Source organism: Amphibalanus amphitrite, unplaced genomic scaffold (assembly GCF_019059575.1).
Source record: "Amphibalanus amphitrite isolate SeventyFive unplaced genomic scaffold, NRLGWU_Aamphi_draft 001620F_arrow, whole genome shotgun sequence".
Taxonomy (NCBI): Eukaryota; Metazoa; Arthropoda; class Thecostraca; order Balanomorpha; family Balanidae; genus Amphibalanus; species Amphibalanus amphitrite.
In genome coordinates, this window is record NW_024883113.1 from 46,180 (window position 1) to 70,077 (window position 23,898).

The 23,898-nt window shown below is 49.3% G+C and overlaps 1 protein-coding gene across 1 annotated transcript; it reads left to right on the forward strand.

The window, feature by feature from the left end:
* The first annotated feature begins 18,873 nt into the window (after positions 1 to 18,873).
* Positions 18,874 to 20,868, forward strand: LOC122374211 (protein transport protein SEC31-like). Its single transcript, XM_043352820.1, has 3 exons — positions 18,874 to 19,230; positions 19,408 to 19,849; positions 20,252 to 20,868. The coding sequence occupies exons 1-3, from the start codon at positions 18,874 to 18,876 to the stop codon at positions 20,866 to 20,868; spliced, it is 1,416 nt and encodes a 471-aa protein (XP_043208755.1).
* Positions 20,869 to 23,898: the final 3,030 nt, after the last annotated feature.

The following is a 23,898-nucleotide window of genomic DNA, read 5'->3' on the forward strand; positions in this document are numbered from 1 at the left end:
CTGATCACGTCCAGGAACATGTCCCTGAGAGGACCCCTCCCCCGCCACTCGTTCACAGTGGTCTTATCAAATGAAAGTGTTGATAACAAAATTGAATTAAATCTGGCAAAATATGCTTTATCGCCATTTGGATCTAGCATTCAAAAATATAACAATTATGATGCTGCCAGCAGCTGATGCGGATGGTGCAGAGACATTTAGTATAGTGGTGCGGTAGAAAGAAGGCAAATAATGGAGAACATTGTTACATTCACTATCTATAAAAGAAATTATTTCAAAGTGACACTAACACTGCTACTTAAGCACTACTACTCTAGAACTACTACTTTAGTCCCTTAACGCGACTTCTCAAATAGTTAAAGGGACTATCCCACCTTTAACATGGGGTTTGAGTTGAGATAGCCAAGTTTGCGGCGAGGTTCAGAAACCACTATCTATCTAGGTTGCAGCCCCCGCGGCCTCTTGGTGTTGAAGAAATTCGTTCCCTTCATTTGAAAATGGGCCTTGTACATTGTACAAGGCCCTATCTTCAACATGGAGCGACCGTTAGTGTGACGTCACCTCGTTTAGTCATTCTGATTTAAATGGGTTTGTTCGTTGAAAAATCGCTTAAAACTTGGTCTGAACTTTGTTGTGGTGCCTACAGAGTAAAAAGAATCAGCTTTATGACAGTAATGTGGCCTGGGGAGGAAGGTAATTTTGGGCTGAGACGTCACATATTTGAAAGTTTGTGTTTGGAATATGGGAAGCCTAAGATGTTTAATGAAAAATAAATGCCAGAACCGTGTTCCTGGTCATCCAATCTATAAAGTCGGGCACAATTTAACTGGTTTTAACAACATTTTAGAAGGTCACTATTCGGTTCAATTACTTTTAATTCTTGTAGTGCTCTTTGTATGTAAGGCATGTAGGTGATTGGTAAATTCCTTTTTAATGACCTCCTTACAAATTATTTATGTTTTTGATGTATTTAGCTTGATACAAATTTTCGGCCACGGGCCTTGATCACATATCAGTTTAAACACAGACACGAAAAAACACACAGACACCAATGCAGTTACAGTTTCGCCAGTTTTTTCAGTTTCTGTACAACTTCGCGTGATAAAAAAGCACAATATACCTACAGTTCTAAGGAATATGTTAGATGGGCCCAATAAAAACGATCATAGACAACCTAATAGGTCAAAAATTAACTTTAAATTCGTTTTCGTATTCGATTCATTCATCTACTTTTCAACGTTCACTCATGTACACTCATGTACATGTACATGCACATAAAACCCGATAACTACATAATGTACCACGATGATACATTTCGATTCAGTTGCGGCTTTAGCTTTCGGATTTGTAGCGACTCACTTATCTTTCGGTGTGGATGGTCGCCGGTTTTTTGAATGATTTCCACCGTTAGAGGAATTACACCCCTTTGAAGTTCTAATTCTCTGTGAGCCGATCTAAAGTGATCACCAATGGGTGTGTCTCGGGTCTTGTTCTTGGCGCTTAAGACATGCTCATTAAAACGTAGCCTAATAGGCCGTTTTGTCTCGCCCACATATGTTACTTCTTCTCCACCTTCCTGGCAGACGCTACATGTGATTCTATACACTACACCTGCCATCGTGAGAAAAACTGATTTAAACTTGCGAGTAGCCTGGCAAAGCAAGAACACATTGAAAAGCCGCCTCACACGTTCTGCCCTCTCCCATCCCAAGTGCCCAGCAGGGTCGCGAGTTTGCAATACTTGTGAGTCGGGATTGAAAGGGAAGTGCCTAACCGCAGGTGTAGTGTATAGAATCACATGTAGCGTCTGCCAGGAAGGTGGAGAAGAAGTAACATATGTGGGCGAGACAAAACGGCCTATTAGGCTACGTTTTAATGAGCATGTCTTAAGCGCCAAGAACAAGACCCGAGACACACCCATTGGTGATCACTTTAGATCGGCTCACAGAGAATTAGAACTTCAAAGGGGTGTAATTCCTCTAACGGTGGAAATCATTCAAAAAACCGGCGACCATCCACACCGAAAGATAAGTGAGTCGCTACAAATCCGAAAGCTAAAGCCGCAACTGAATCGAAATGTATCATCGTGGTACATTATGTAGTTATCGGGTTTTATGTGCATGTACATGTACAGTCTGTCTTAAAAGTACCGCGCAAAGTGACGGTGGATCCATCATGCCTGACCGAGGAAGGGCCAACTAAATTTGAGTCACCGAAGCAATTCACATCCTCGTCCATTCCCTAGGTCAATTGGCTCGGTGACTTTCAAATTATAGCAGGCCCTACCTCAGGCTGGCTTGATGGATCCACCGTCACTTTGCGCGGTACTTTTAAGACAGACTGTACATGAGTGTACATGAGTGAACGTTGAAAAGTAGATGAATGAATCGAATACGAAAACGAATTTAAAGTTAATTTTTGACCTATTAGGTTGTCTATGATCGTTTTTATTGGGCCCATCTAACATATTCCTTAGAACTGTAGGTATATTGTGCTTTTTTATCACGCGAAGTTGTACAGAAACTGAAAAAACTGGCGAAACTGTAACTGCATTGGTGTCTGTGTGTTTTTTCGTGTCTGTGTTTAAACTGATATGTGATCAAGGCCCGTGGCCGAAAATTTGTATCAAGCTAAATACATCAAAAACATAAATAATTTGTAAGGAGGTCATTAAAAAGGAATTTAACATTTTAGAAGGTGGGATAGTCCCTTTAATGTAATGTGGCAACCAGCCTTGTAGTCCGTCCTGGACTGCTGGTGTTACAAAAACACCACAGACAGCAGAATAACAAAGGATGTATGTACTACATTTGCCATGCATATCTGGAAGCTCTACTTTGACTGTTCGAGCAAAGATGTTGCCATTTTGCTACATTTTTGCATCCCAGGAAGCAGTTGCCATGCGGCATGCATTCATTCTATGCGCACCTAGAAATGACTGCAGAGTGCAGCCTATATTGCAGGGGCGGAGCTTCCTATACAGTTAGCAACTTGGTATTCTGCCCCACCAATAAGCGTTTTGCCCCGCCAAGTTCAGCTGATTTTTAAGACTTTGTTGCTTTGCAAATCAATCTTTTTCGCATTGAAGAGCTTTGGAACGTCTGTTTAATCAAGACGTCAAGCCCACATCTGTATTGTGGGCTTGGCGACTTTTTTGCCCCACCAACTTCCCTGGAAAAGCTCCACCCATGCTATATTGTAGTGTGAATGTGACAGTTGGTAGTAGTGGAAAACTGCAAATGCTTGCAACAGACATCATATGTATATCTACCAATTAATCTTTCTGTAGATCTGGAGCTGCACTATTATCCCAGGTTGGTTATTGACTCAAGTGTCTGAATAAAGGAAAAACCGTACCTACCTTGATTTCAATACAGCTTGTCCTTTTTCAGAAACCAGTATGTCAATCTAATTTGAAGATGAATGTAAGCTGAAAATTCACTCGTCCAACTGTGAGATATATTTGCCCCTACCCCCCCCCCCGGCCCCCTCTATGAGGTCATCATGATGGACAGATGGGAGTACGTGCTGGATCAACCAAAAGGCATGCAACACTTCTACTCAACAAAAACAGGCCATCTAGTACAAGCACCAAAGTTAACATAAACACTGGACAGGGAAATGGTGCTACAACTAAACATTCTGGGGTGGAGAACGCTACTTCTCCCACGCTGGACTAATGCTCGTGAATTGATCTTTACAACTAGGCGGTCATTCTCTTCTTGGGCGAGGTGCTGTATCTCCTCTTCATTCCTGTTGAAAGGAAACAATTCCCCATGGTCACTGGCAACACTGGATATAATATATTCGTATGAAGTGCAATGCTGCCAGCAACAAAGGGCCAACAGGGGAGGTCGCCCCTCCCTAAGACAACAGTGCTACTGCGATTATGTAGGACAATGATAGCAGCACTCGTAGGGCCAATAGGCACATATTGCTCACCACTTGACATAAAAAAATGTTACCCTCAATGGTGGGCTGCCCGAAGAGGGACCTGGCCTGCTGACGCCGGCTTGTGGGCTGCTGAGGTGGTTGTTCCCTTGGACCACGCCTTTGCTCGGTAGCACTGTGAACCATTACATGATTTCACAATCCCTAAAAAAACTTTCTCAAATTGGGTGCAATCATGATTCATGCAGCATCGGGAAGAGTGCTGCGGTTTTCCCGCTATCTACGAAAAACCTCGGGGGGGGGGGGGGGGGGGGGCGGATATCCGCCCCCCCCCCCCCCGAGGTTTTTCGTAGATAGCGGGAAAACCGCGGCGCATAGCGCCACGAAATTTGGTACGACTATTCTCTCATCATCCGATGATGAGATGAGTCGACATATCGACTCATCTCATCGTCCGCCCCCCCCCCGTCGGTGCGTGGGTTAAGTCTAAACTACTACACGTATCGCAGTCACGGTTTTCACTTTTCTCTCCTTCGATCCTCTCCCTCCTTCGATCGTTCTTGCAGTGTCTCATCGAAACCAGTAAAAAGAGGTAGAATAAAATCCATTAGTTTGAGAATTCGATGGTTGAACAACCGGCTAGTTTCATCGAAGATATGACAGGGTCCCAACGACTCCAAGCTACACTGAAAGTTGAACGTCTCTAAGGCTTCAACATACCATGAGCCGGAGCGGCTTAATTGCGACTCGCGTACACTTACAAAACAATATATGACGGCGCCCCAGCGACTTAGAGCTGCACTACATAAGAGTTGAACGTCTGTACGACTCCAAATTACAATTAACGACTCAACTGCGACTCGCTACGCTCACAAACAAGTCGGCAATCGAGGGTTCCGAAACATTGTGCGCACATTGATGAACACAGACACTTTTCGGCGGTACATCATACAAGGATACTACATACATATCTACACTCTACAGACACTCTTTGGCCTGCGTCAGCATCCTTGTGTTAGATCAGACTCGATGCTGAGTGGCAGACTATGGGTGACCTACTCATCATCCTCCTCCTCATCAGACTTCGGGCATTCTGGGGTGCAGGTTTTGACAGCCTTGCTGTGCTTCTGGCACACAAACCGATGGCACGTGGCACACGCTGTGTTCTTCTGTGCATCTTTTTTTTCTTCGTTTTCCAGTCTCCGCTGCCCTTGATCTCGGCGAGGCATGCAAGGCATCGTCCTTTGGAGCTAGAGCTGACTGTCGCATTTGTTCCGACCACTATGCGCCGGCTCGTAGCGCACGCTAGGGCAACAGTGACGTCACTGTTGAGGCCGACAGGATTTGCAGCTCTTTTCAGGTGTGGGATGACGAGGCCACGACCGAGACTTAGTAGCATGTCCTGAGTAGTTAGCATGTCCTGACTCCCTTGCGTACCTCGACAGCACCCTTGCCGCGGTTGAGGAGAATCGTCTAGCCGTTCACCTGCGCGATACCAATCATGAGGAAGATTACAGCGGTTGGCCAGCGGCTTAGCGCCGGCTTTCCCATATACGATTCCACAATGGCATCGATCACGTCGACACCACCCTTCGTGGCATTGTAAAAAAGCATGATCTCAGGCTTTCCACTCTGGGTGTCGACGAGCGGTTCCTGATGCTGAGTAGATATCAAAAGCACGACCTTGCCGGGCTTTGCACAGTGAGACACCAGCGTGACCCCATTTCTGCAGCAAAAGAGGTTCGAGCCTGGAGTCCGTCCTCGTGGGTCTGTCATTGCTTTCGTCAGCAGCTTGCGGTTCTTGTTGACTGTGCCCACCACGGTGAGTCGGGCTGCTGCCATGTCCTCAGCGAGAGGCACAGAGGTGAAGCAACGATCAAACGTTACATTTCGCCCACTGCCGGCCACGTCTTCCACCAGTAATTTCACCATTGCTGGTACGTTATCGTTAGGTGGGGAGAGCTCAGGTGACTCGGGACGGCCCGGGTAGGGCCAGATCTTCCACATGTATCTGTACGTACAGCCCTCTGCAAACTGCGTGGTAGGTATTCTTTTTCGACAAAACGGAGAATAACGCGAATACTATGCTAACGGTCACTCGGAAATCGTAACAGCAAGACGCGCGAGACTCCGCACCTTAGATTGGGCTTATTTTGGTATACATTTTCCAGCTAATTTGGCAACAACACACAAAAGTTTATATCTGCCCCCAAAACAAACTTTTGCATTTTGTTGCTATTTTAGTCATATACTTTGTTCAGTGATAGAACCAATCGAAGGAGTGGAGCATGGCGCATCTTTATGCAATGAGATCCGACCGACCGATAACTTAGCCTTTGAGCTATTATCGGTTTTGTCGAAAAAAAAGAATACCTACCAGTCCGCAGAGGGCTGTACGTCGCATCAGCCACCGTCCTGAAAAGTATCTGGTACTTTCCAGGCTTACTGGGCATGTACATTTTGAAAGCACACCGCCCTCTGAACCGGAGCAGACTCTCGTCGACTGTCGCGCATTCTGATGGGACAAAGCTCTTGCGCAGGTTTCCATCGAACGAGTTGAAGAGAACGCGAATGTGACAAAATTTGTCACCTTTCCTGCGCCCTTCTCGTGTCTCACGGTCATCGAATGTCAGGTTCCTCAGGATGGTAGAGAACCTACGTCCAGCCATGGTCGCCTTGAAAATGGCAGGACCCATGGCGGTGTCGAAGAGCTGAGGGACATTCAGTTTGCTGTAAAAGCACCCGAGGACGTTGAGCCCGACGAAAGCAGACATTTCCTCGTGCGAGACGTCGTTGAAGAGATGACTGTTCTGCTGCTGAGTCGATTCGCTTGCCATTGTCTGAAACTTGGCTTTCTCTTCTTGCAGATTCTTTGTTGTTGTTTTTTTAGCTATCTCAGCGTCAGTGAGGAACAGTTTGAAGGCGTCAACCTCATTGCTCACATTCCTTGCCCGACCTCGAACGCCAGGACGTTCCCTCATGATGTTGGTGCGGTCAGTCCGGCGCCTGTTGGTTGGAAAGTCGGTCGACCACGTAGCAGTGACTGCCTGACGAGCACCGTATGCTTCATACGGACCATCCGGCGGTAGATCAAATGGGACCAGCTCCGCCTCCTCGAGCTTTCGCTGAGATCGAGTCAGCTCAACTCTAGCCCTTGCTGGTCTCTGCGTCTTCATCTTGTGTCTCTTCCTCTGTACGGTCGATCACATATGCATGTACAACATCCTCATCATCACTTTCCCGTTCTCCTTGTTGTTCAGCTCCGTCAGAGCCGTCTCGGAATCGGCGGAATCGGACTCATCAGATGATGGTTCATTGACAAGCCTCGCCACCTCAGACAAAAAGCCTGCAGGCGGCGTCTTGGCGCGTCAGGTACGAACTGTTGACGGCGAGACATGGTCTTCTCAGAGCCTCAGAAGGCACAGAAAACAGCTGAGCCGAATCAGCACGTCTAAATTACACCGCTGAACAACGTCGAACTAACCCTGGCACATCCTACTGACATCCGATCATCGTGTGAGAGCCGGGTCTCGAGGAGGGTGCGAGAACCTAGAACGGTCGTCAAGTTAGATGTAAATGAATCTTAATCTATAATCTTAAGATTCGGAATCAGGCGAGCCCCTACGATTTCGACCAAACTTGGTCAGTGGATAGTACGTAACGTCCAGATTACGATGAACCCAAAATCTGAGCTCGGCCCGCCATATTTACGAAGTTACGGAAGTTCGAATTTCAATATCATTTGGGCGAGCCCGTGCGATTTCCGCCAAAATTGGTATACGGATATACTACATCCTCCTTATTACAAATATCATAAAAGTTAAAGCTCGGCCCGCCATATTTTTTAAGTTACGGAGTCACAAAGTTGCGGATTTTCAAGGTCATTCGGTGAGCCCCTCCGATTTTCGTCAAAATTTGTATGCGGATACATTACATGCTCCTCATTACGAATATCTTAAAAATTAAGCTCGGCCTGCACTATTTCAAAAGTTGCAGGTGTTTGAATTTCAGTGAGTTTCAAACCTCGGTTAACTTTTGAAATACTGCGGGCGGAGCTTAGCTGCGGAGTCCGCAGCTTACGCTATGTTATGTTTGCGCGTTACCCATGCGTGTCAAATAAAGCGATAATGTTGTTACGGGTTCCTTGGACTTTATTTAAACCACAAGGTAGCAATGCAAACGATCTGTTTCTCCCTAGGCTGGCAACCCGCCGCCACCAAGGCCGTCACGAGGGGTGCGGTTATTTTTTCTCATCTTAGTTTGCTATTTTGGCGCGATTTTGACAATTTCTGGCGCATTCCGCTTATTTACTTAAGCGGCCATAGGGCAATGGTTTACTAACGGGAGATGTGATGAATTGCAGCAGCAATACTTGGAATATAAAGAAGAAGTGAAGCAATTAGATACCTATTATTTTTTATAATGACAGAAGGAACGTGGAAGAAAAACGTTTTGTGCAGCATATGAAAAGGAAATAGAATGAAAGAAGGGCTGCTACTTTTCATGCGCCCGAAACCAGCCACCTCATCATCATAGCATGGTAATTTGATAGTTTAAGTTTGTGTTAAAAAAAGAATAGGAGGAGCTGCTGCAAAGGTGATGCCTCAAAGCCGTTAAGTCAAGTCAGGCATGCTCTTACAGACTGAACGTTCAAGTTACGAGACCCCATCATACTGATACCGCTCCAGTGGCTGGTGCCTAAAGTGTGCAATTTCAGGTACTTTTTTATTTTTTGTGGCATAATATCTATAAAGTTTTTTTACAAGTCTGGTGATGACTGATAATTCAAATAAGTGATGTAGTAAAATTAAGTTGAGTGGGTACAAGTGCTTTTTTCTGTAGAAGAAATATTTGATTTGATTTTTACTTTGCTTACATGCTGTCATTATCATCATTGCCTCTATTGAGCTGGGTATTTCATTATATATTGAACTACCAAATTTATATTTGAAAAGTAGGTATTTAATCTGTATAGGTATAGGTATAGGTTCAGTGGACTAGGATTAGACAATGGTCTATTTGGTGTCCACATCGGTCATAGGTCATTGGCCGTGATTTAAAGACAAATTACTCAGGAATGGTTGCGGCCCAGTGTCGGTCTAGCCTGTTCTTGAAGCTGTCAACAGTTTCGGCTTCGATCACACCTTGCGGCAGAGAGTTCCAGTGCTGCACACTGCGTCAGGGGGGCGACACGGCTATTCACGCAATGTATTCATTTGCGGGCCCCGCGGGGCCTCGCGATGACGCGGCTGGAGGCAACCACTCAGCGCGCTAGGATCCTTCTGGCGGGGCCGGGCGCCGTAAGGTGTGCAATGTATGGGCGGGCAGACAGAGATGAGGTAGGTATTGAATTTCAAATGACATCATGAGCAATTGGATGGGGAGAGAGAACGTTTCTAATGGAGCTTGGGATGGGGGAAAACCAAAAATATCACGGTCGGATCAGTGCTCCGACGGGGCCGGGCGCCGTACGGTGCGTAGTAATTTAGACGGGCCAGAGATGAGTTATCGGATTCGGCTCTCTGGTGGGATTTTAAGACGTTTTTAGTTAAGCTCAGGGTGGGGCAGCCCGCTGGCAATTGCAAGGGAAGGCATTTGGGACAAATGTTATCCCCCACAGGCCCACATCCGGGGCAGCGTCCGAAATCGTTTTTCGAGAATAAAACGAAAACTTCACAACTTTTATGAGGAAAAGTTTATTGATCGGACTGCACAGTAGTGCGCAAGGAATCGAAATCCGATGTTTTTTTAATTCACAGAAACCTTTTTTAGGGTATATGCCCCCCGATGTGTTCAAGACCGCTTCCTGGATCCGCCAGTTAAGAATATGTCACGGTCGATTATCGAGCTTCGGCGGGACTGGGCGCTGTATGCGTCGTACCTACAATGAAGAGGCGTACAGACACCTCACCCCACATCCTACTGCTCTATCCGTGCCTCTGGGTGAAGCACTAAAGTCACTCAATATACCCTGCACTAAAGCATCACGGACGGAAGCCCACAGGACCTGCGAGTCGACGAGGTGGCCGCCGGATACTGCAGCTCCCCGGCGTTGCCCGGGACCGAGGGTTTAACAGTAGTAATTTCACTGGTGGTGAATCCTCGTTATGTAGAAATAATATCCTCAAGGACCTCCGTTACGATTTTATATTCCTAAACAATATGGCACACCAATTATGCTTGCCTACGTTCAGGCATTATCCCTGATGCTTATCCGCCCACTACATGTGTTGTCTGTCAATCAACCAACGCTCGACGACGGGATCAATTCTAACCATCGGTATTCGGTTGTCAATTCACCCACCCCGTTTCCCTAAAAATAGACGGGTCAGACTCGGCCTGGGTCCTAACGAGTCCTAGAATCGCCAGAGAATCGCCAGAGACGGGATCGGGTCGCCGTTATTGCACCGGTCTTGGCGTCTTTTGGTACATATAGAGTAGAAACCATCGCTCGACGACGGGATCAATTCTAACCATCTGTATTCGGTTGTCAATTCACCCACCCTGTTTCCCTAAAAATAGACGGGTCAGACTCGGCCTGGGTCCTAACGAGTCCTAGAATCGCCAGAGACGGGATCGGGTCGCCGTTATTGCACCGGTCTTGGCGTCTTTTGGTACATATAGAGTAGACAGCTTCGACCACGGACGTCAGACCGTTCTACGAATGTACGCACCATCCAGGCCTAAGATGCGTCGAGCTTTATAAGAATGCAGTCTAGATCAATCAACATAACAATGGTGGTATGCAAACGCTTTAAAATCTCTCCCCGGCTCCCGCAACGTCCCAACGCTCCTCCGTTATACGCTCGCTCGATGCGTCCGCCGAGCCGGCTTGCCTCCAATGACGTCATCGGCCGGCCGGCGGCGTTCAAGGTCAAACGGCTGGTGTCCTTACCTGGAGTTCTATAGCCTTGCACTGCGTCTTGAGAAGGCCATTGCTCTCGGTTTGTGTCTGGCTCTCTGTACTTTCAGTTTCTTGTTATGTCCTCTTGTTCTTTCCTCTGTGTTCTCTTCAAAGAACTTGTCGAACTCTAGTCCAGTCATCCCTCTCATGATTTTGAACACCAGTATCAGATCGCCTCTTTGCAGCCTCCTTTTCATGTCATAAATCTTCAGCCGCTTAACCCTATTCCTGGCGGGGGGGGGCCTCAGGAGCCCCCCCTTGAGGTTTTTTGGTTATATCTCCCAAACGCGTTGAGCTAGGAAGCTCAAATTTTCTGACTTTTCCTAAAAGGCTTCTACGCAACATGTCTGAAAATTTTGAGTTGATCTGACCTCAGGTCAGGTCACCAGAGGCGGTTTGGTGACGCTACCTCAGAAAAGTTTGCAATCACGCCAGAGCTAGAGTTTTTGACCGATCAATTTCTTCTCTTCAGGGTTTAGTTAGGGTACCAGTATGTGCAATTTGTTTATCTCGGAATTTTGATATCGGTGACCTAAGGTCAGGTCAATTTCGCGACCTCCCCATTATAAGTCAATGGGGGGAAAATCAACTCCCTGTTTTTACCACTAAAACGGGTCGGAATGGCCCCATATACCATACATGACTTCATATACGATCAACCTTCACTACCTTGAGGTCTGTTTTGCTGTTGGGCAGCTGTGAGGTCATGTGACGTCATCAAAGGTCACCAAAGGTTTTTGGCCAATAACTCCGTACAGGAACAAGATACAGACGCGTGGATGGTCTCATTGTGTTCAGCTCGTCAAGACGCATCGAATGATATACATGATGACCTCGAGGTCACGTGACCTGAGGTCAACCTTTGACCTTGACCTTTCGAGGTCAACATATATATCATTCGATGCGGATTGACGAGAGGATCACGATGATGCCCTTAGTTTGTTCCTATCTTGACTAATTCGAAAGTTATTCGAGAAAAACTCTCTCCATATCTAGTGCCGCCATTTTGACTTTTTCGACCCCTGTGACGTCATCTTTGACCTGACCTGAAAATGACCTTAGTAAAAATTGTAGATCTTGGCCGTGCGTATCCGATGCCGTTTACCGCTTGTCGCTATCTTGCTTCGTTCTCGAGATCTCAGGGGGGGGCCGAATCGGCCCCCCCCCCGCCAGTTTCTTGTCCCGGCGGAGCCCGCCAGGAATAGGGTTAAGTCGCTCCTCATAAGGTACATTCTTCAGCCCTCTTACCAGTTTGGTTGCTCTGCGCTGGATTTTATCGAGTTCCTTGAAGTCTTGGGCCATGTAGGGACCAACTGCTTGCATGCAATATTCTAGGTGAGGCCGCACATACGTTGTGTATAGCATCTTGAAGCTGCTACTGTCAAAGTTGACAAAAGCTCTTTTTATCCTTCTAAGTGCCGCTGCTGCTTTGTTGGCCGCCTGATGACAATGCAATGTAGGTTTCAAGTTGCTCTCCACTAACACTCCCAAGTCCTTCTCCTGCTCTGTTTTCTTCAATCGGTGTTCAATTCCATCCTGAGTTAAGGTGTAGTTTGCCCTCTGGTTCTTTCTACCACAATGCATCACTTTGCATTTGTCTACATTGAACTGGAGCAACCAATCCTCGGACCATTTGGACAGTACTTCTAGGTCTTCCTGTGTGACCTAGAAGTACTGGATGAAGACAGTACTTTTTTTTGTACTGAAGACAGTACAAAGGATGAAGACAGTACTTCATCCTTTGTGTCCTGATCTCCATTGATGGTCCGATAGACTTTTGTATCGTCAGCAAAGAGTTTGATACCGCTCTTTACTAGTTCCGGCAGCTCGTTCACATATAGTAGGAATAGCGTTGGTCCTATCACAGAACCTTGAGGCACCCCACTCTTGACTTGACCCCACTCGGATAGTCCTTCACCAACACATACCTGCTGTCTGCGGTCTCGTAGGAAATCTCCTATCCAGTCAGAGATCATGCCAGCTATACCATAGCTCTTGAGCTTCTTGATTAGTCTTTCGTGGGGGACCGTGTCAAACGCCTTTTTGAAGTCGAGGAATATTATATCCAGATCCAAGTCATTGTCCAGTGCCTCTGTCCATTCCTCAAAGGTCTCCAGCAAGTTTGACTGGCATGATTTCCGGGTGGTGAAGCCATGTTGATGTTTGCTGAGCAAGTTGTTGATTTCCATATGATGCATCAGTTGCGCTCGAATGATCCTCTCAAGAATCTTACAAACTTGGCTGGTCAGACTTACTGGTCGGTAATTACACGCCTTGCTTCTGGATCCCTTCTTGAATATTGGAGTGATTTTGGCAGTTTTCCATTCTTCCGGCAGCCTACCCTCGTCTAGGGTTTTCCTGAAGAGAGCACATAATGGCGATGCCAGTGATCCTGCACAGTTTTTTTAGTACAATTGGTTTTATGTCATCAGGTCCAGCAGCCTTCTGAGGGTTAAGGTCACTCAGTTCCTTGTAGACCAAGGCCTCGTTTCATAAAAGGAATTACTTACGGCGTTCCGTCAATTATGCCAGATTTGGCGTATTTGATGCCAATTCGGTTTCATAAAGCCGGAGACCGGAGTAATTCACGCCATCGAAATTACGGAGCTTCATTTACGGCAAATGCTCGATTCCGGACCAATTGATGCCATTTGGGTTTCATAAAACGACGTAATTAACGCCAAATATTTTATCAAGCTCTTGATATCAGTGGTGTAAACTACGCACAAAAATGTTGCGTGAATTTGAATTAATGTGAAGATTCGAAGCTAATTTTTGATATATTTTATAATGTTGAGCCCGGTGAGGAAGAACGAACAGCCAAAATGAGAAAAAGAAACTGCAAATCTTCTGTACCAGTCGCTTTTTGTGGCCACTATCGGAATTTTGTTTATTCGCCGCGCCGCGCCACTTTCGTCGTTAGGCACTTCTGCTTAGCTGGCTTTCTGCTGTTTTCAATATATTGATTTAATAAAGGATGGTCATCAAGATCAATTTTGTTTTTTCATAAATATTTTTTTAGATTGAAATTCAACATAATTGTTTTATAATTTCTCGTAAAAAAAAATAAGTGTTGACATGAAATTGTAATTTGTAGGACACTTGATAAAATACGGTAACTACGCAAATGTGCTTATTACGGAGGTGTAAACAATTCCAGTTTTGGCTTTGTGAAACGGCTTAATTTACGCTCCGTAGTTTGTCTGGAGTGATTGTCACATCGTTCATAAAGTTCCTCTCATCCTCCACTCTTGGTGTTGGGTTCGGGATTTTCGTCTTGTCTTCATCTACAAAGACACTTTGAAAAAAAAATCTTGGAGAATTTGAGCCATTTCCTCTCATCCTCCACTCTTGGTGTTGGGTTCGGGATTTTCGTCTTGTCTTCATCTACAAAGACACTTTGTAAAAAATCTTGGAGAATTTGAGCCATTTCATTATCATTTTGTGCCAGAGACCCATCATGCTTTTCAAGAGGACCCACTGTGACCTTCGCTTTGTGCTGAGCTCGAATGTATCTGTGGAGGTTCTTTGGTTCTTGTTTTGATTTTGCAATGATGCTTTTTTCATAGTCTCTCCTGACTTTCCTCAGCATCTTTGAGGTGCGGTTTCTTTGAGTCTTGTACTCTTCCAAAGCCTCCGCAGTTTTCACCTCGGTGTAGTGCTTCCAGCATGCATGCTTCCTCTTGACCTCCTTCTTCAACTTTGGTGACCACCAAGGTGCTTTTTCTAGTTTCATGCTTCTTTTGCCTCTTAATGGGACATGCTTGGCAACTTCTGTTTGAATCTGAGCTTTGAACAGCCTCCAAGCTTCAACCCCTAGGGTCTCAATCTCAGCCCAGTTCACATTGTTTAGATCATGATTCATTTGCTGGTAGTTTCCTTTGCTGAAGTTCCTCTGGATGCCCAGAGTTGACTTTTTTCTGTGAGTACCATTTGCTGTGTCTGTGTAGAAATACTTCCATGTTAAAACCACATGGTCACTTTTCCCCAGTGGACTCTCACTGACTAGCTCGTCTACTGCCATATCATTGTCACTGAAGACGAGGTCAAGCTGTGATGGTACACAGCCTTCCCGAAATCTTGTGGGGAAGTCTACATGCTGGTGTAAAAATATGTCTTGTGCGACATCAAAGAACCTGGTTGCATGGCCGTCCAATGGCCCTCGGGAGGTCCCGCCTTTCCAATTTATTTGGCCATAGTTAAAGTCTCCCATGATAAGCACACAATTTGCATTTATTTGATCAATTTGCTTGAAAAGTTCCAATAACAAGTCATTGTTCTCGGGTGAACTTGAAGGGCTCCTGTAGCATATCCCTATAAGTATTTTGACTGATAGGCTTGGTCTTACAATACCCCAAACGGATTCACCGAACATGGAACCGTTTAGTTCAAAACATTCTGTCAGCCTTATGTTGTCTCGAACGAAAAGCATGACCCCTCCACCTTCCTGACCCTCAGCTCTGTCCTTCCTTAATGCAGGGTGATAACCATGCAACAAGAAGTCATCTTTGGTCCATGTCTCAGTTATGCCTATAACATCTGGCGTACTGATTTGAATTCTACTGAGTAATTCTTCATGTTTGTTTCTCAAACTGTTTGCGTTGGTGTACATACAATTTAAATGACTTTTCCCAATCACGTAATCCCTTTTATGAGGCCCTGTGGTTGACTTGCCTGTTTTGTTGTTCTCCTGGAGAATCTCTCCCTTGTCTGGGGACCACCTTGCCCCGAAATATCATGTGGGTTTCCTTTCCCTTTTCAGCCAATTCCTGCCTGAGTTTCCTCCGAGCTTCTCGTTCTTCTGGTGGCAAATCTCTGGTAAGGTATATATTTGGAAAACCTCTGTCCTTGAGGCTCCATCTGTTCTTCATGAGCTGTTCAACATCTCTCTGGTCTCTGAGTTTGACCAACATCAGTCGAGGTTTTTGATCTTCCATGGTTTTGTTGTCTTCATTCCTTCTTCCCAGTCTGATCACATTTTCCACCTCAATGATCATCCCCTCTCCTAGGAGCGCCGCAACTACATTATGGAAGCTGTCTTGGTCGTACTGCTTTCTCAACTCAGGATTGCTTGATTTGCTCTCAGGTATATTATGGAGTAGTATGTTTCTCTCTCTCACTGTTTTTTCGTCATGTGCCTTCATGTAGTTTCTCAGTTCCTGGGCACTGCTCTTAATTTCCTCCGTATACTTTGGCATTGCTTTGACAGAGTCTATCTGCCCTTTGAGCTCTCGAGATAAGTTTTCTAGTTCGACGTGATGAGTCTTCATTTGTTCTTTCATTTTTTGTTCTAAGAGATCTAGTCTTTGGTCTAGCTTTGTTTCCACTTCTATATCAACATTCTTATCATTGATTGCCTGAAGGATGTTTTTCTCCATCTCCTCAATTTTGTTGCTGTTGATGGTTTCTGCCTTCCCCAAATCTTTGACCTTGGGGCGACATTTGCAGCACAAAAAGCAGAGGTCATACTCATCAAGTGCCCAAAAAGCATCATCTGAGATATTTTGGCATTTTGGGTGAAACCACATTTCGCAGCGGATTGTGTTAGCGGTCAAGGCCAAGGTCACAGCTGGAAGAAATAGTGCGGAGGAAGGCCTCAGAGTGTCTTTGATCGAATTATCGCACATAAACAAAGTGGAACGGTGAAATGCCAATTTAAAGAAGGTGCTGGAAAAGAAAACTGAACAAAAAAGGCCAGATACCAATCGAAATGGGAAGAACAAGAGTGACCTCTAAGAGCAACGAGGACGCTTCAAAAGATGCGGCGAGTTTGTCTCAAAAAGACGAAAATGGTGGAAACGGTGATAAAAAGCAAAAAGAGGTAAAATCCGGTGCTGGATCAGCGAGTGGGGAATTGTCGGATGGACCAAAGAAAGGTAAGAAAAGAGGATCTCCAAAAATTGAGGCGAAACAAATCAACGAGCATTAGGTTGCATGGCAGTAGTCGAGCTTGTCAAATGCCTAAATGTTTTACTCAGAAAATGTTTGCTTTATTGGTTCCTTGAGTTTCACCAGATAAAGATACAAGGTTGGATGATTTGGTGTTAGCCATATTAAAGTGCACTGTTTGTGACAAGATTATGGAAATTGTAACCTCAATATGGTTTCATATGAAATTTCATGCTGTCAAAACTATGAGATGTTGCCTTGAGATTAGAATCAGGCAAACATGGATTGAAGCTGTTTTCTAAAAAAAAACTGCTTCTTAGTAACTTTCACCTCATAATTCACCTCACAAGTCACGGTCACGGCCATGGATATCACAGATCTTGCTGAACTGCCAAAGAGAATCCTCTGCAAGGAAATGTTTTGGTTGATTTGGCTTAACAGCATAAATTTTATTTTCCCAGTTGCATTGGGGCTCTGCTGGAGTTTGCTGATGACACGATGCTGAAGGGCTGAAGCTGGCAGCTGTGGCAGGAGTCCAGTGTCCACCAGCTCAAGATCCGACGCCGCCGCGTCGCCGCCGTGCGGCACTCCGCGGAGACGGGGACGGCGGTCATGATTGAAGACACCGCACTTCCCGCCTAGACTGTCCGGTCGGAGACTGGTAATCCCTCCGGTGAGACGCACACCGTGGAGCTACTGCACCGCGCGTGTCCACCCGCAGTGCAGTGCCAGCAACGGTGCCGTGAGTGCGACATCTGCGTGCATATGACGCAGTGCGACTGTCACGACTCGCGGCTCAGTGTTAACTGTCAGTGTGACAGTGCGGCTCGCGCTCGTTTTAGCGAGGTGCTCTGTTGTATATAACCACCTTGATGGAGACCTATGTGCTGCCGCTTGAGTTTCAATGTACAGTTTTATGCATCAAACTAGCGTAAGTAAATGGCTGTCAGAGCCAGAGGTCAATTTGAAGCGCAATTAGTACCCATAACCCAGCTGGGTTGAGCGTGTCATGTGAATAGTCCCGATGAACGTACTGTTTCGATGTCGTCAGTCGTAGACTTTTGTAAACCATTCGTTTCTGAGCTCTGTGTTGTGTTGTTCGGGATCGCAGTTTTTTTTTAGCAGTTTGCTTTATGCGTCGTACGCTGACAGAACGCTGGTCGTACACAAATCATGTGTTTCCTTTCGCCCCTAATGGGTTACTGCGGTATCTATGCAGTTGGAATGTGTCTCGAGACACTAACTGGTTGCACTTGGTTGTGAAAATGACACTAGCTGGTCGCACTAGGTTTCAAGCTGCGCTTGGAAATGGTGCAATATTATTTGCATTTTGCAATGCAATTTTATTGCCGTAACCTTATTGGTAGATAGTGTCAGAAGTTGGCCATTTGATGCGTTGTCACTTGTCAGACGCTGTTGCCTTAGTACTGACAAATTGATGGGCTGCGTTTGTGTTCTTGTTAAGAAACGGATCTCAATATAAGGTGATTCAGAGGTAGGAACCTGAATGCATTCGTTCAGACTTTTCATTTAATGGGGATGCACTGTTTCATGAGCAAGAACGAGCATGGCTCTGGTTGAGCGAAGCGCAATCGATCTTTGTTATCGTGTTTGTAGACTGTGGCCACGTTTACATCACTATTCAACTCCACGCACCAGCATTATTGAAACTGCTTGAACTTGTACTTCATTTCGCTAAATTTCGGGGTCGTAAACCTACGGTCCGTGGCCGTTACGTTTGGCCAATAACTAGATTTTATACATATTAACGGGTTCATATAATCACAGCATGATGCCCCGGACAATTTTTATTTGATTCACTGATAATGAATGTATCCCAGTACCGCACAAACTGAGACTGAAACTGGACAACTCGCTGTTGTGTTTGTGTATAGGCCGCCCCGAGGCCCCCTACTTGGACCGCCTCTGCGACCCCACTGGGCCAGGTGCCTGTGAGCGCCCCTGCCGGCGCCAGCTGACCGTGCGCGCCAAGCGGCGTGACTGGCGCATGGGACGTGGGCTGGCGCTCGCCATACTTGTTTACGTTTCGATCTCTCTCTCGGCCCATTCGCACCTGTCTAAAATAAATCGCGTTGATATTCATAAGCTCTTTCACTTCGAACCGATAAACGACAACTAAACATGGCGCGGTCGGTTTTGTAAATTAATACGTGATTGAGCATACCGCGATGACTATCATTCAAGAACTGACGGCACTGCTGGAGAGGCAAGTGAAGAGAGCCGCCGACGCCGACAAGCGCCTGGAGCGCTTGGAGAGGCTTCTAACCAGGGAGCCCTCCGCGGGGACGGACGCGACGACCGGAGTGTCAGAGTCGGGGGCTGAGCGAGGCGCTGATGGATCCGTTGGACCAGCTGCCGCCGCCCGCCGGACTGTCTGCCTGCCGGTGTCGGCGACCCCGACCGCGCAACCGAAGTCGGCATCGACGTGCCACGACCGTGCCGAGTGCAGTGTTCACGACAGTGATTTAGGAGCGGTGAGCCGCAGGCTGGAGGACTTTGAGCTGACGCTCAAATACGCCGTGAACGTTTGTCGGGCGAGCGATGGTGCCCGTGTCACGTGCCCAGACCTCCGCGGCAACGAGGGACATTCCGCGGCGCGCCTGCCGGCCTACAAGAGGCGCAGGCGGCCGAGTGTCGCCCATTCCGCCACCGCCACAGATCATCAGTTTCTTGATCGTTGCCCTGCCTGTGGCCGTCGCCAGCACGCCGGCGGAGACACGTGTCGCGCCGCTGGCGCCATCTGTCGTGCGTGTGGCGAACCGGGGCATTTTGAGATTGTGTGCCACCAGAGGGCTGATCGTCCAGTGGCGACATCTGCAGCGACGAAAGTACGCGACTCACCGGTGGTGGCGCCAGTAACGGTAGCCGCCGGCACCGCCGTGTTGCCGCCGCCGGCGGACACGGGCCAAGCCGGGCACACTGCGCTTCAGCCCGCCGAGCTGAGTGACGCTGCTGACGTCCACGGAGCCTGCCCGCCGCCGGCGGGAGGCTGGCCAGCGCAGACCATGGACGTCGAGGCAGCCCCTGACAAAGCCGTGTCATCGCCGCAGGCGGACACGGGCCGCACCGGCAGTACTGCAGCGCAGCCGACTGAGCCGGTCGGAGCTACCGCATCCTACGGAGCCTCACCGCCGCCGGCCGGAGGCATCCCAACTTGGAGCACGGACCGAGTGTACCGAGCCTCGCCGCCGCCGGCGGGAGGCCCATCGGTAGCCACCGGCGCCGCCGTGTCGTTGCCGCCGGCAGACACGGGCCGAGGAGCCGGGCGTGCCGCGGCGCAGCCCACCGAGCCGGCTGGCGCGCGCGGAGCCTGCCCGCCGCCGGCGGGAGGCTGGCCGGCGCAGACCACGGACCGAGAGGCAGCCCCTGATAACGCCGTGTCACCGCCGCAGGCGGACACGGACCGAGCTGGTTGTACCGCAGCGCAGCCTACAGCGGGAGGTCTACAAACGCGGACCGGCGACGGAAACAAAACCGCTGGTGACGCCGTGTTGCCGCCGCCGGCGGACACGAACCAACCCGGGGGTACTGCGGCGCAGCCCGCAGGCCCGGCCGGAGCCGCTGAAGCCTACGGAGCCTCGCCGCCGCCGGTGGGAGGCATCCCAACGCCGAGCACGGGCCAAGGTACAGCGGCCGGCCCCGCCGTGTCGTCGCCGCCGGCGGACACCGGCCAGATTGAGTCCACCGCAGGGCAGTCTAGCGGGCCAGCCGACACCCACGGGGCCTCGCTGCCGCCGGCGGGAGGCCTACAAACGCTGAGCACGGCCCCAGGTGCAGCTGCCGGCCCCGCCGTGTCACCGCCGCCGGTGGACACCGGCCAAACCGACTGTTCCGTGACACAGCCCACCGTACCCGGTGAGACTGATGACGCCTACGGAGCCTCGCCGCCGCTGGTGGGAGGCCCGCCGACGCAAAGCAGGGACAGAGAAGAGGTCGTCAGTGACGCCGTGTCGCCGCTGCAGTCGGACATGGGACAGACCGACTGTGCTGAGGATGACGCGTGTCTGGCGCCGCTCGTGGACCCGGTTCAGGGGAGGGCCGGAGACGCCGCTGGCTGTGATCCGTGGCCGCCACCCGACACCGGAGCGCCGCCTACCGGTGACCTCCCGGGCGACAACGGGCGCGCCCGCTGCGGACGCCGGAACAAGCGCCCGCCGCCATGAGTCGCAGCAGTCGTGTGTGCCAGCCCCGATCGTCTGTTCGTTTGTTGGGGTGCGACCTCGTATGAGGAGTGAGACAACGTCGTGCAGTGTTGTGTTTTGGCGGTTTCACGACTGTTGTCTCGAGGGGGAGATGTTGTGTTTGTGTATAGGCCGCCCCGAGGCCCCCTACTTGGACCGCCTCTGCGACCCCACTGGGCCAGGTGCCTGTGAGCGCCCCTGCCGGCGCCAGCTGACCGTGCGCGCCAAGCGGCGTGACTGGCGCATGGGACGTGGGCTGGCGCTCGCCATACTTGTTTACGTTTCGATCTCTCTCTCGGCCCATTCGCACCTGTCTAAAATAAATCGCGTTGATATTCATAAGCTCTTTCACTTCGAACCGATAAACGACAACTAAACACTCGCTTTTCGAGGTTCAAGTTCATTTTCTTCAGATGTTATGGTATGGTAAGCATTTAATGTTCGAAGAAAATGGTCAGCGTTAGCAGTCCTAAGTGGGTATTATGAGCTTTCAGTTATTTCAATATTTGTATAGGCTATTATTCTCGTGGTATCTGCTGTCAATTTCAGGCGGAATATATAGTATTATCTTATACAATCGCGGTAACTACATATTTTCTGCCGGTTACTGTTATTATCATTGATTCGTAATATTTCGCTACGAGCGTGGCTCGATTCACATTGTTATTATATTGGCATTCAAGATTTAAGAATAAACATCTTATAATGCATTCCAATTCCATCAAAATGTCAATATGCAGAAAAAAAAGTTTCAAAAATTGCAGCAGTTTTGTGAATCAAAAATAGCTGTAAAATAGGCCTGTATAATTTCAACAGCAGTGCGCCGAAAAACGTCTAAAAACGCGGCGACAAAAACTAAGATGTAAAAAAATAACTGCACCCGTCACGAGAAGCACAATCAGCGCCTCTGGCGGCTGGCCAACGAACTACGATCAGCTGATCATTGAACTAAGCAGGTCCACCGGGCCGGCGCGTGGCGGCCGATCGGCAACCGCGGCAGGCGAGCCACAACAATGTGGTGCCACGAATCGCATAACACAAAATCATAAAATCAAGTCATCATATAGAAAAGGTATGGAACGCATGTAAAAACACATCCGTGCTGTATTCAGCCTGACATGTGCACACCTGAAACTCATAGAGGCCCTTTGGGGGGGGGGGCTGGAGAATCACTGTGCCTTGAAGTCAGCCACAACGATTCCCCAGAGTTCATGCCTGACCGCTGCGTAGCACGCCGCGGTCAGGTGTATCCCGTCACTGTCGTATGCCGTGAAGGTGCCGACTCGAACACGGGAGAGGGACGACCCGGGACCCAGCCCGACACCCACGGTTCGTTCACCGTAGGGGCAGCGGCGGCGGCGGCAACAGCACAGCAGCAGCGGTGGCGGTGGCGGCGGCGGCGGCAGCGGCAGCGGCAGTTGTAGCGGCGGAGACGGCGACGGCCGCGGCCTTTACCGCCTTCCCGGTAGCCCTGGTAACGTCCGCGGCGTCCCCTGCCACGCGCACGACCCGGGCTGCCGTCGTGTTTTCCGAAGCATATAAAAGCGCTTCCGCCACCTCTTCTGCTGAAGTGGCCGCCACTGTGGCAGAGCTGTGAGCCGCCTCGGCGGCAGCGAGACTGTCCTTAGCGGCGCGTATGGCCGCAGAGGCATCTGGTCCGCCGCCGCCGCCACCGACCTCCACCTCCATCGGTGGAGCGGCTGGACCCGCGGCCGACTCCGCCGGCTGCGCCGCCACCTCACCGGCCGAGGGCGTTCGCCCGGGCGCTGAGTGCCGCCGGCAGGGCCACCCGCCAGGTGGCGCCGCACAATCACCTCTATATCGAGGAACAGGGCCCCGTTGTTTTTAGCGACCAGTCGGAGGGACTCCGACAGTTCGCGGCAGGCCATGAGGCCCGCCCTCGACGCGTCCTCCAGGGGGACCACACTTTCGATCACCGGGCGGATGCCCGGGATCTGAAGTTGTAGCGCCCTGACGAATGTCTCCGTGCTGCCGATGACGGTGGCGGCGGCGGTCGGGGCGTTACGGTACGGAGGCACCGGAGACGGATCCCGATCCTCCTGGCGACGCCGACGCCTGGCCTGCTCGTCCGGCCTCGGGAGCAGCGCCGGCCCGCCAACGCTGACGACGGCGTAGGCGGGCCAGACACTCGCTGTCTTCAGCCGGACGGCGGCGGAGTCGCCGCCCATGCCGCCGGCGGTGTATCCCCGCTCATACTGCATGACGACGGTGTGCCGCCCGAGCGTAGCCCCGAGCTCCAAGTCGCGGCCCAGGGGGAACGCTCGCGCGGCAACGTGGCTGTTCCCAAACAAGGCCACCCTTGTTTCAACGTACATCCGCGGCGCCCCCGACTGGTCCCGCCGGCCGCGCGCCCGCTCCGGTGTCCGCCTGGGACTATCATTGCGGGCGCGGCTGCTGCTGCGACTCCGTGAGCGGCTGTAGTCGCGCCGCCACGGCCGGTCACGATAGCCCTATGCAGAGACGAAAGAGACGATGTTACCCAACTGTATGTGACAACGAACAACCTTAAGGCAAAAACGAACAATGAAGTGATACACATGGAAAATGCCGCTTTCCTATTATTAGCCTGTTAGAAGGTAGCTTCCTTGCATTTATTTACAATGCGCAAAACGTTGGTACGACCCTCGCGTTTGGCCCCTGATCGAGCTAGAGCTTCGCGGAAAAAAGAGCGTGTTGCCCGTCACGACAGGAAGCCAATGATACCCAATTTTAAGGTCCTAGGTCATCGGTTGACCTTCCAGGTCAGGTCAATGACCCAAAAATCGGGAAAATCGGGACCTGTTAGAAAGTCGTAAAGTGTGGCTGCTAAGGGGTCTTCCGGGGTGCTGATCACGAATATCGTGTTAGTTTCGATCACAGGTGATGTCGTTAAGCGTTTAGACCAGGTCAGGTCAGGTCAACCGGTAGGGGTCGTGACGGGTATTCGTAGTACCTGTCATCCGCCTCTGACATTCGTAACATGTTACGAAGGCACCAAAACTACTTCGTAAA

What these genes read in the sequence shown, in the direction of transcription:
- LOC122374211 (XM_043352820.1), top strand. Translation starts at nt 18,874, where the DNA reads ATGACTATCATTCAAGAACTGACGGCACTGCTGGAGAGGCAAGTGAAG. An exon ending in CGCTCAAATACGCCGTGAAC is followed by an intron (nt 19,231 to 19,407) that starts GTTTGTCGGGCG and finishes GGCCGTCGCCAG; the next exon opens with CACGCCGGCGGAGACACGTG. An exon ending in CTCACCGCCGCCGGCCGGAG is followed by an intron (nt 19,850 to 20,251) that starts GCATCCCAACTT and finishes CGCAGCCCGCAG; the next exon opens with GCCCGGCCGGAGCCGCTGAA.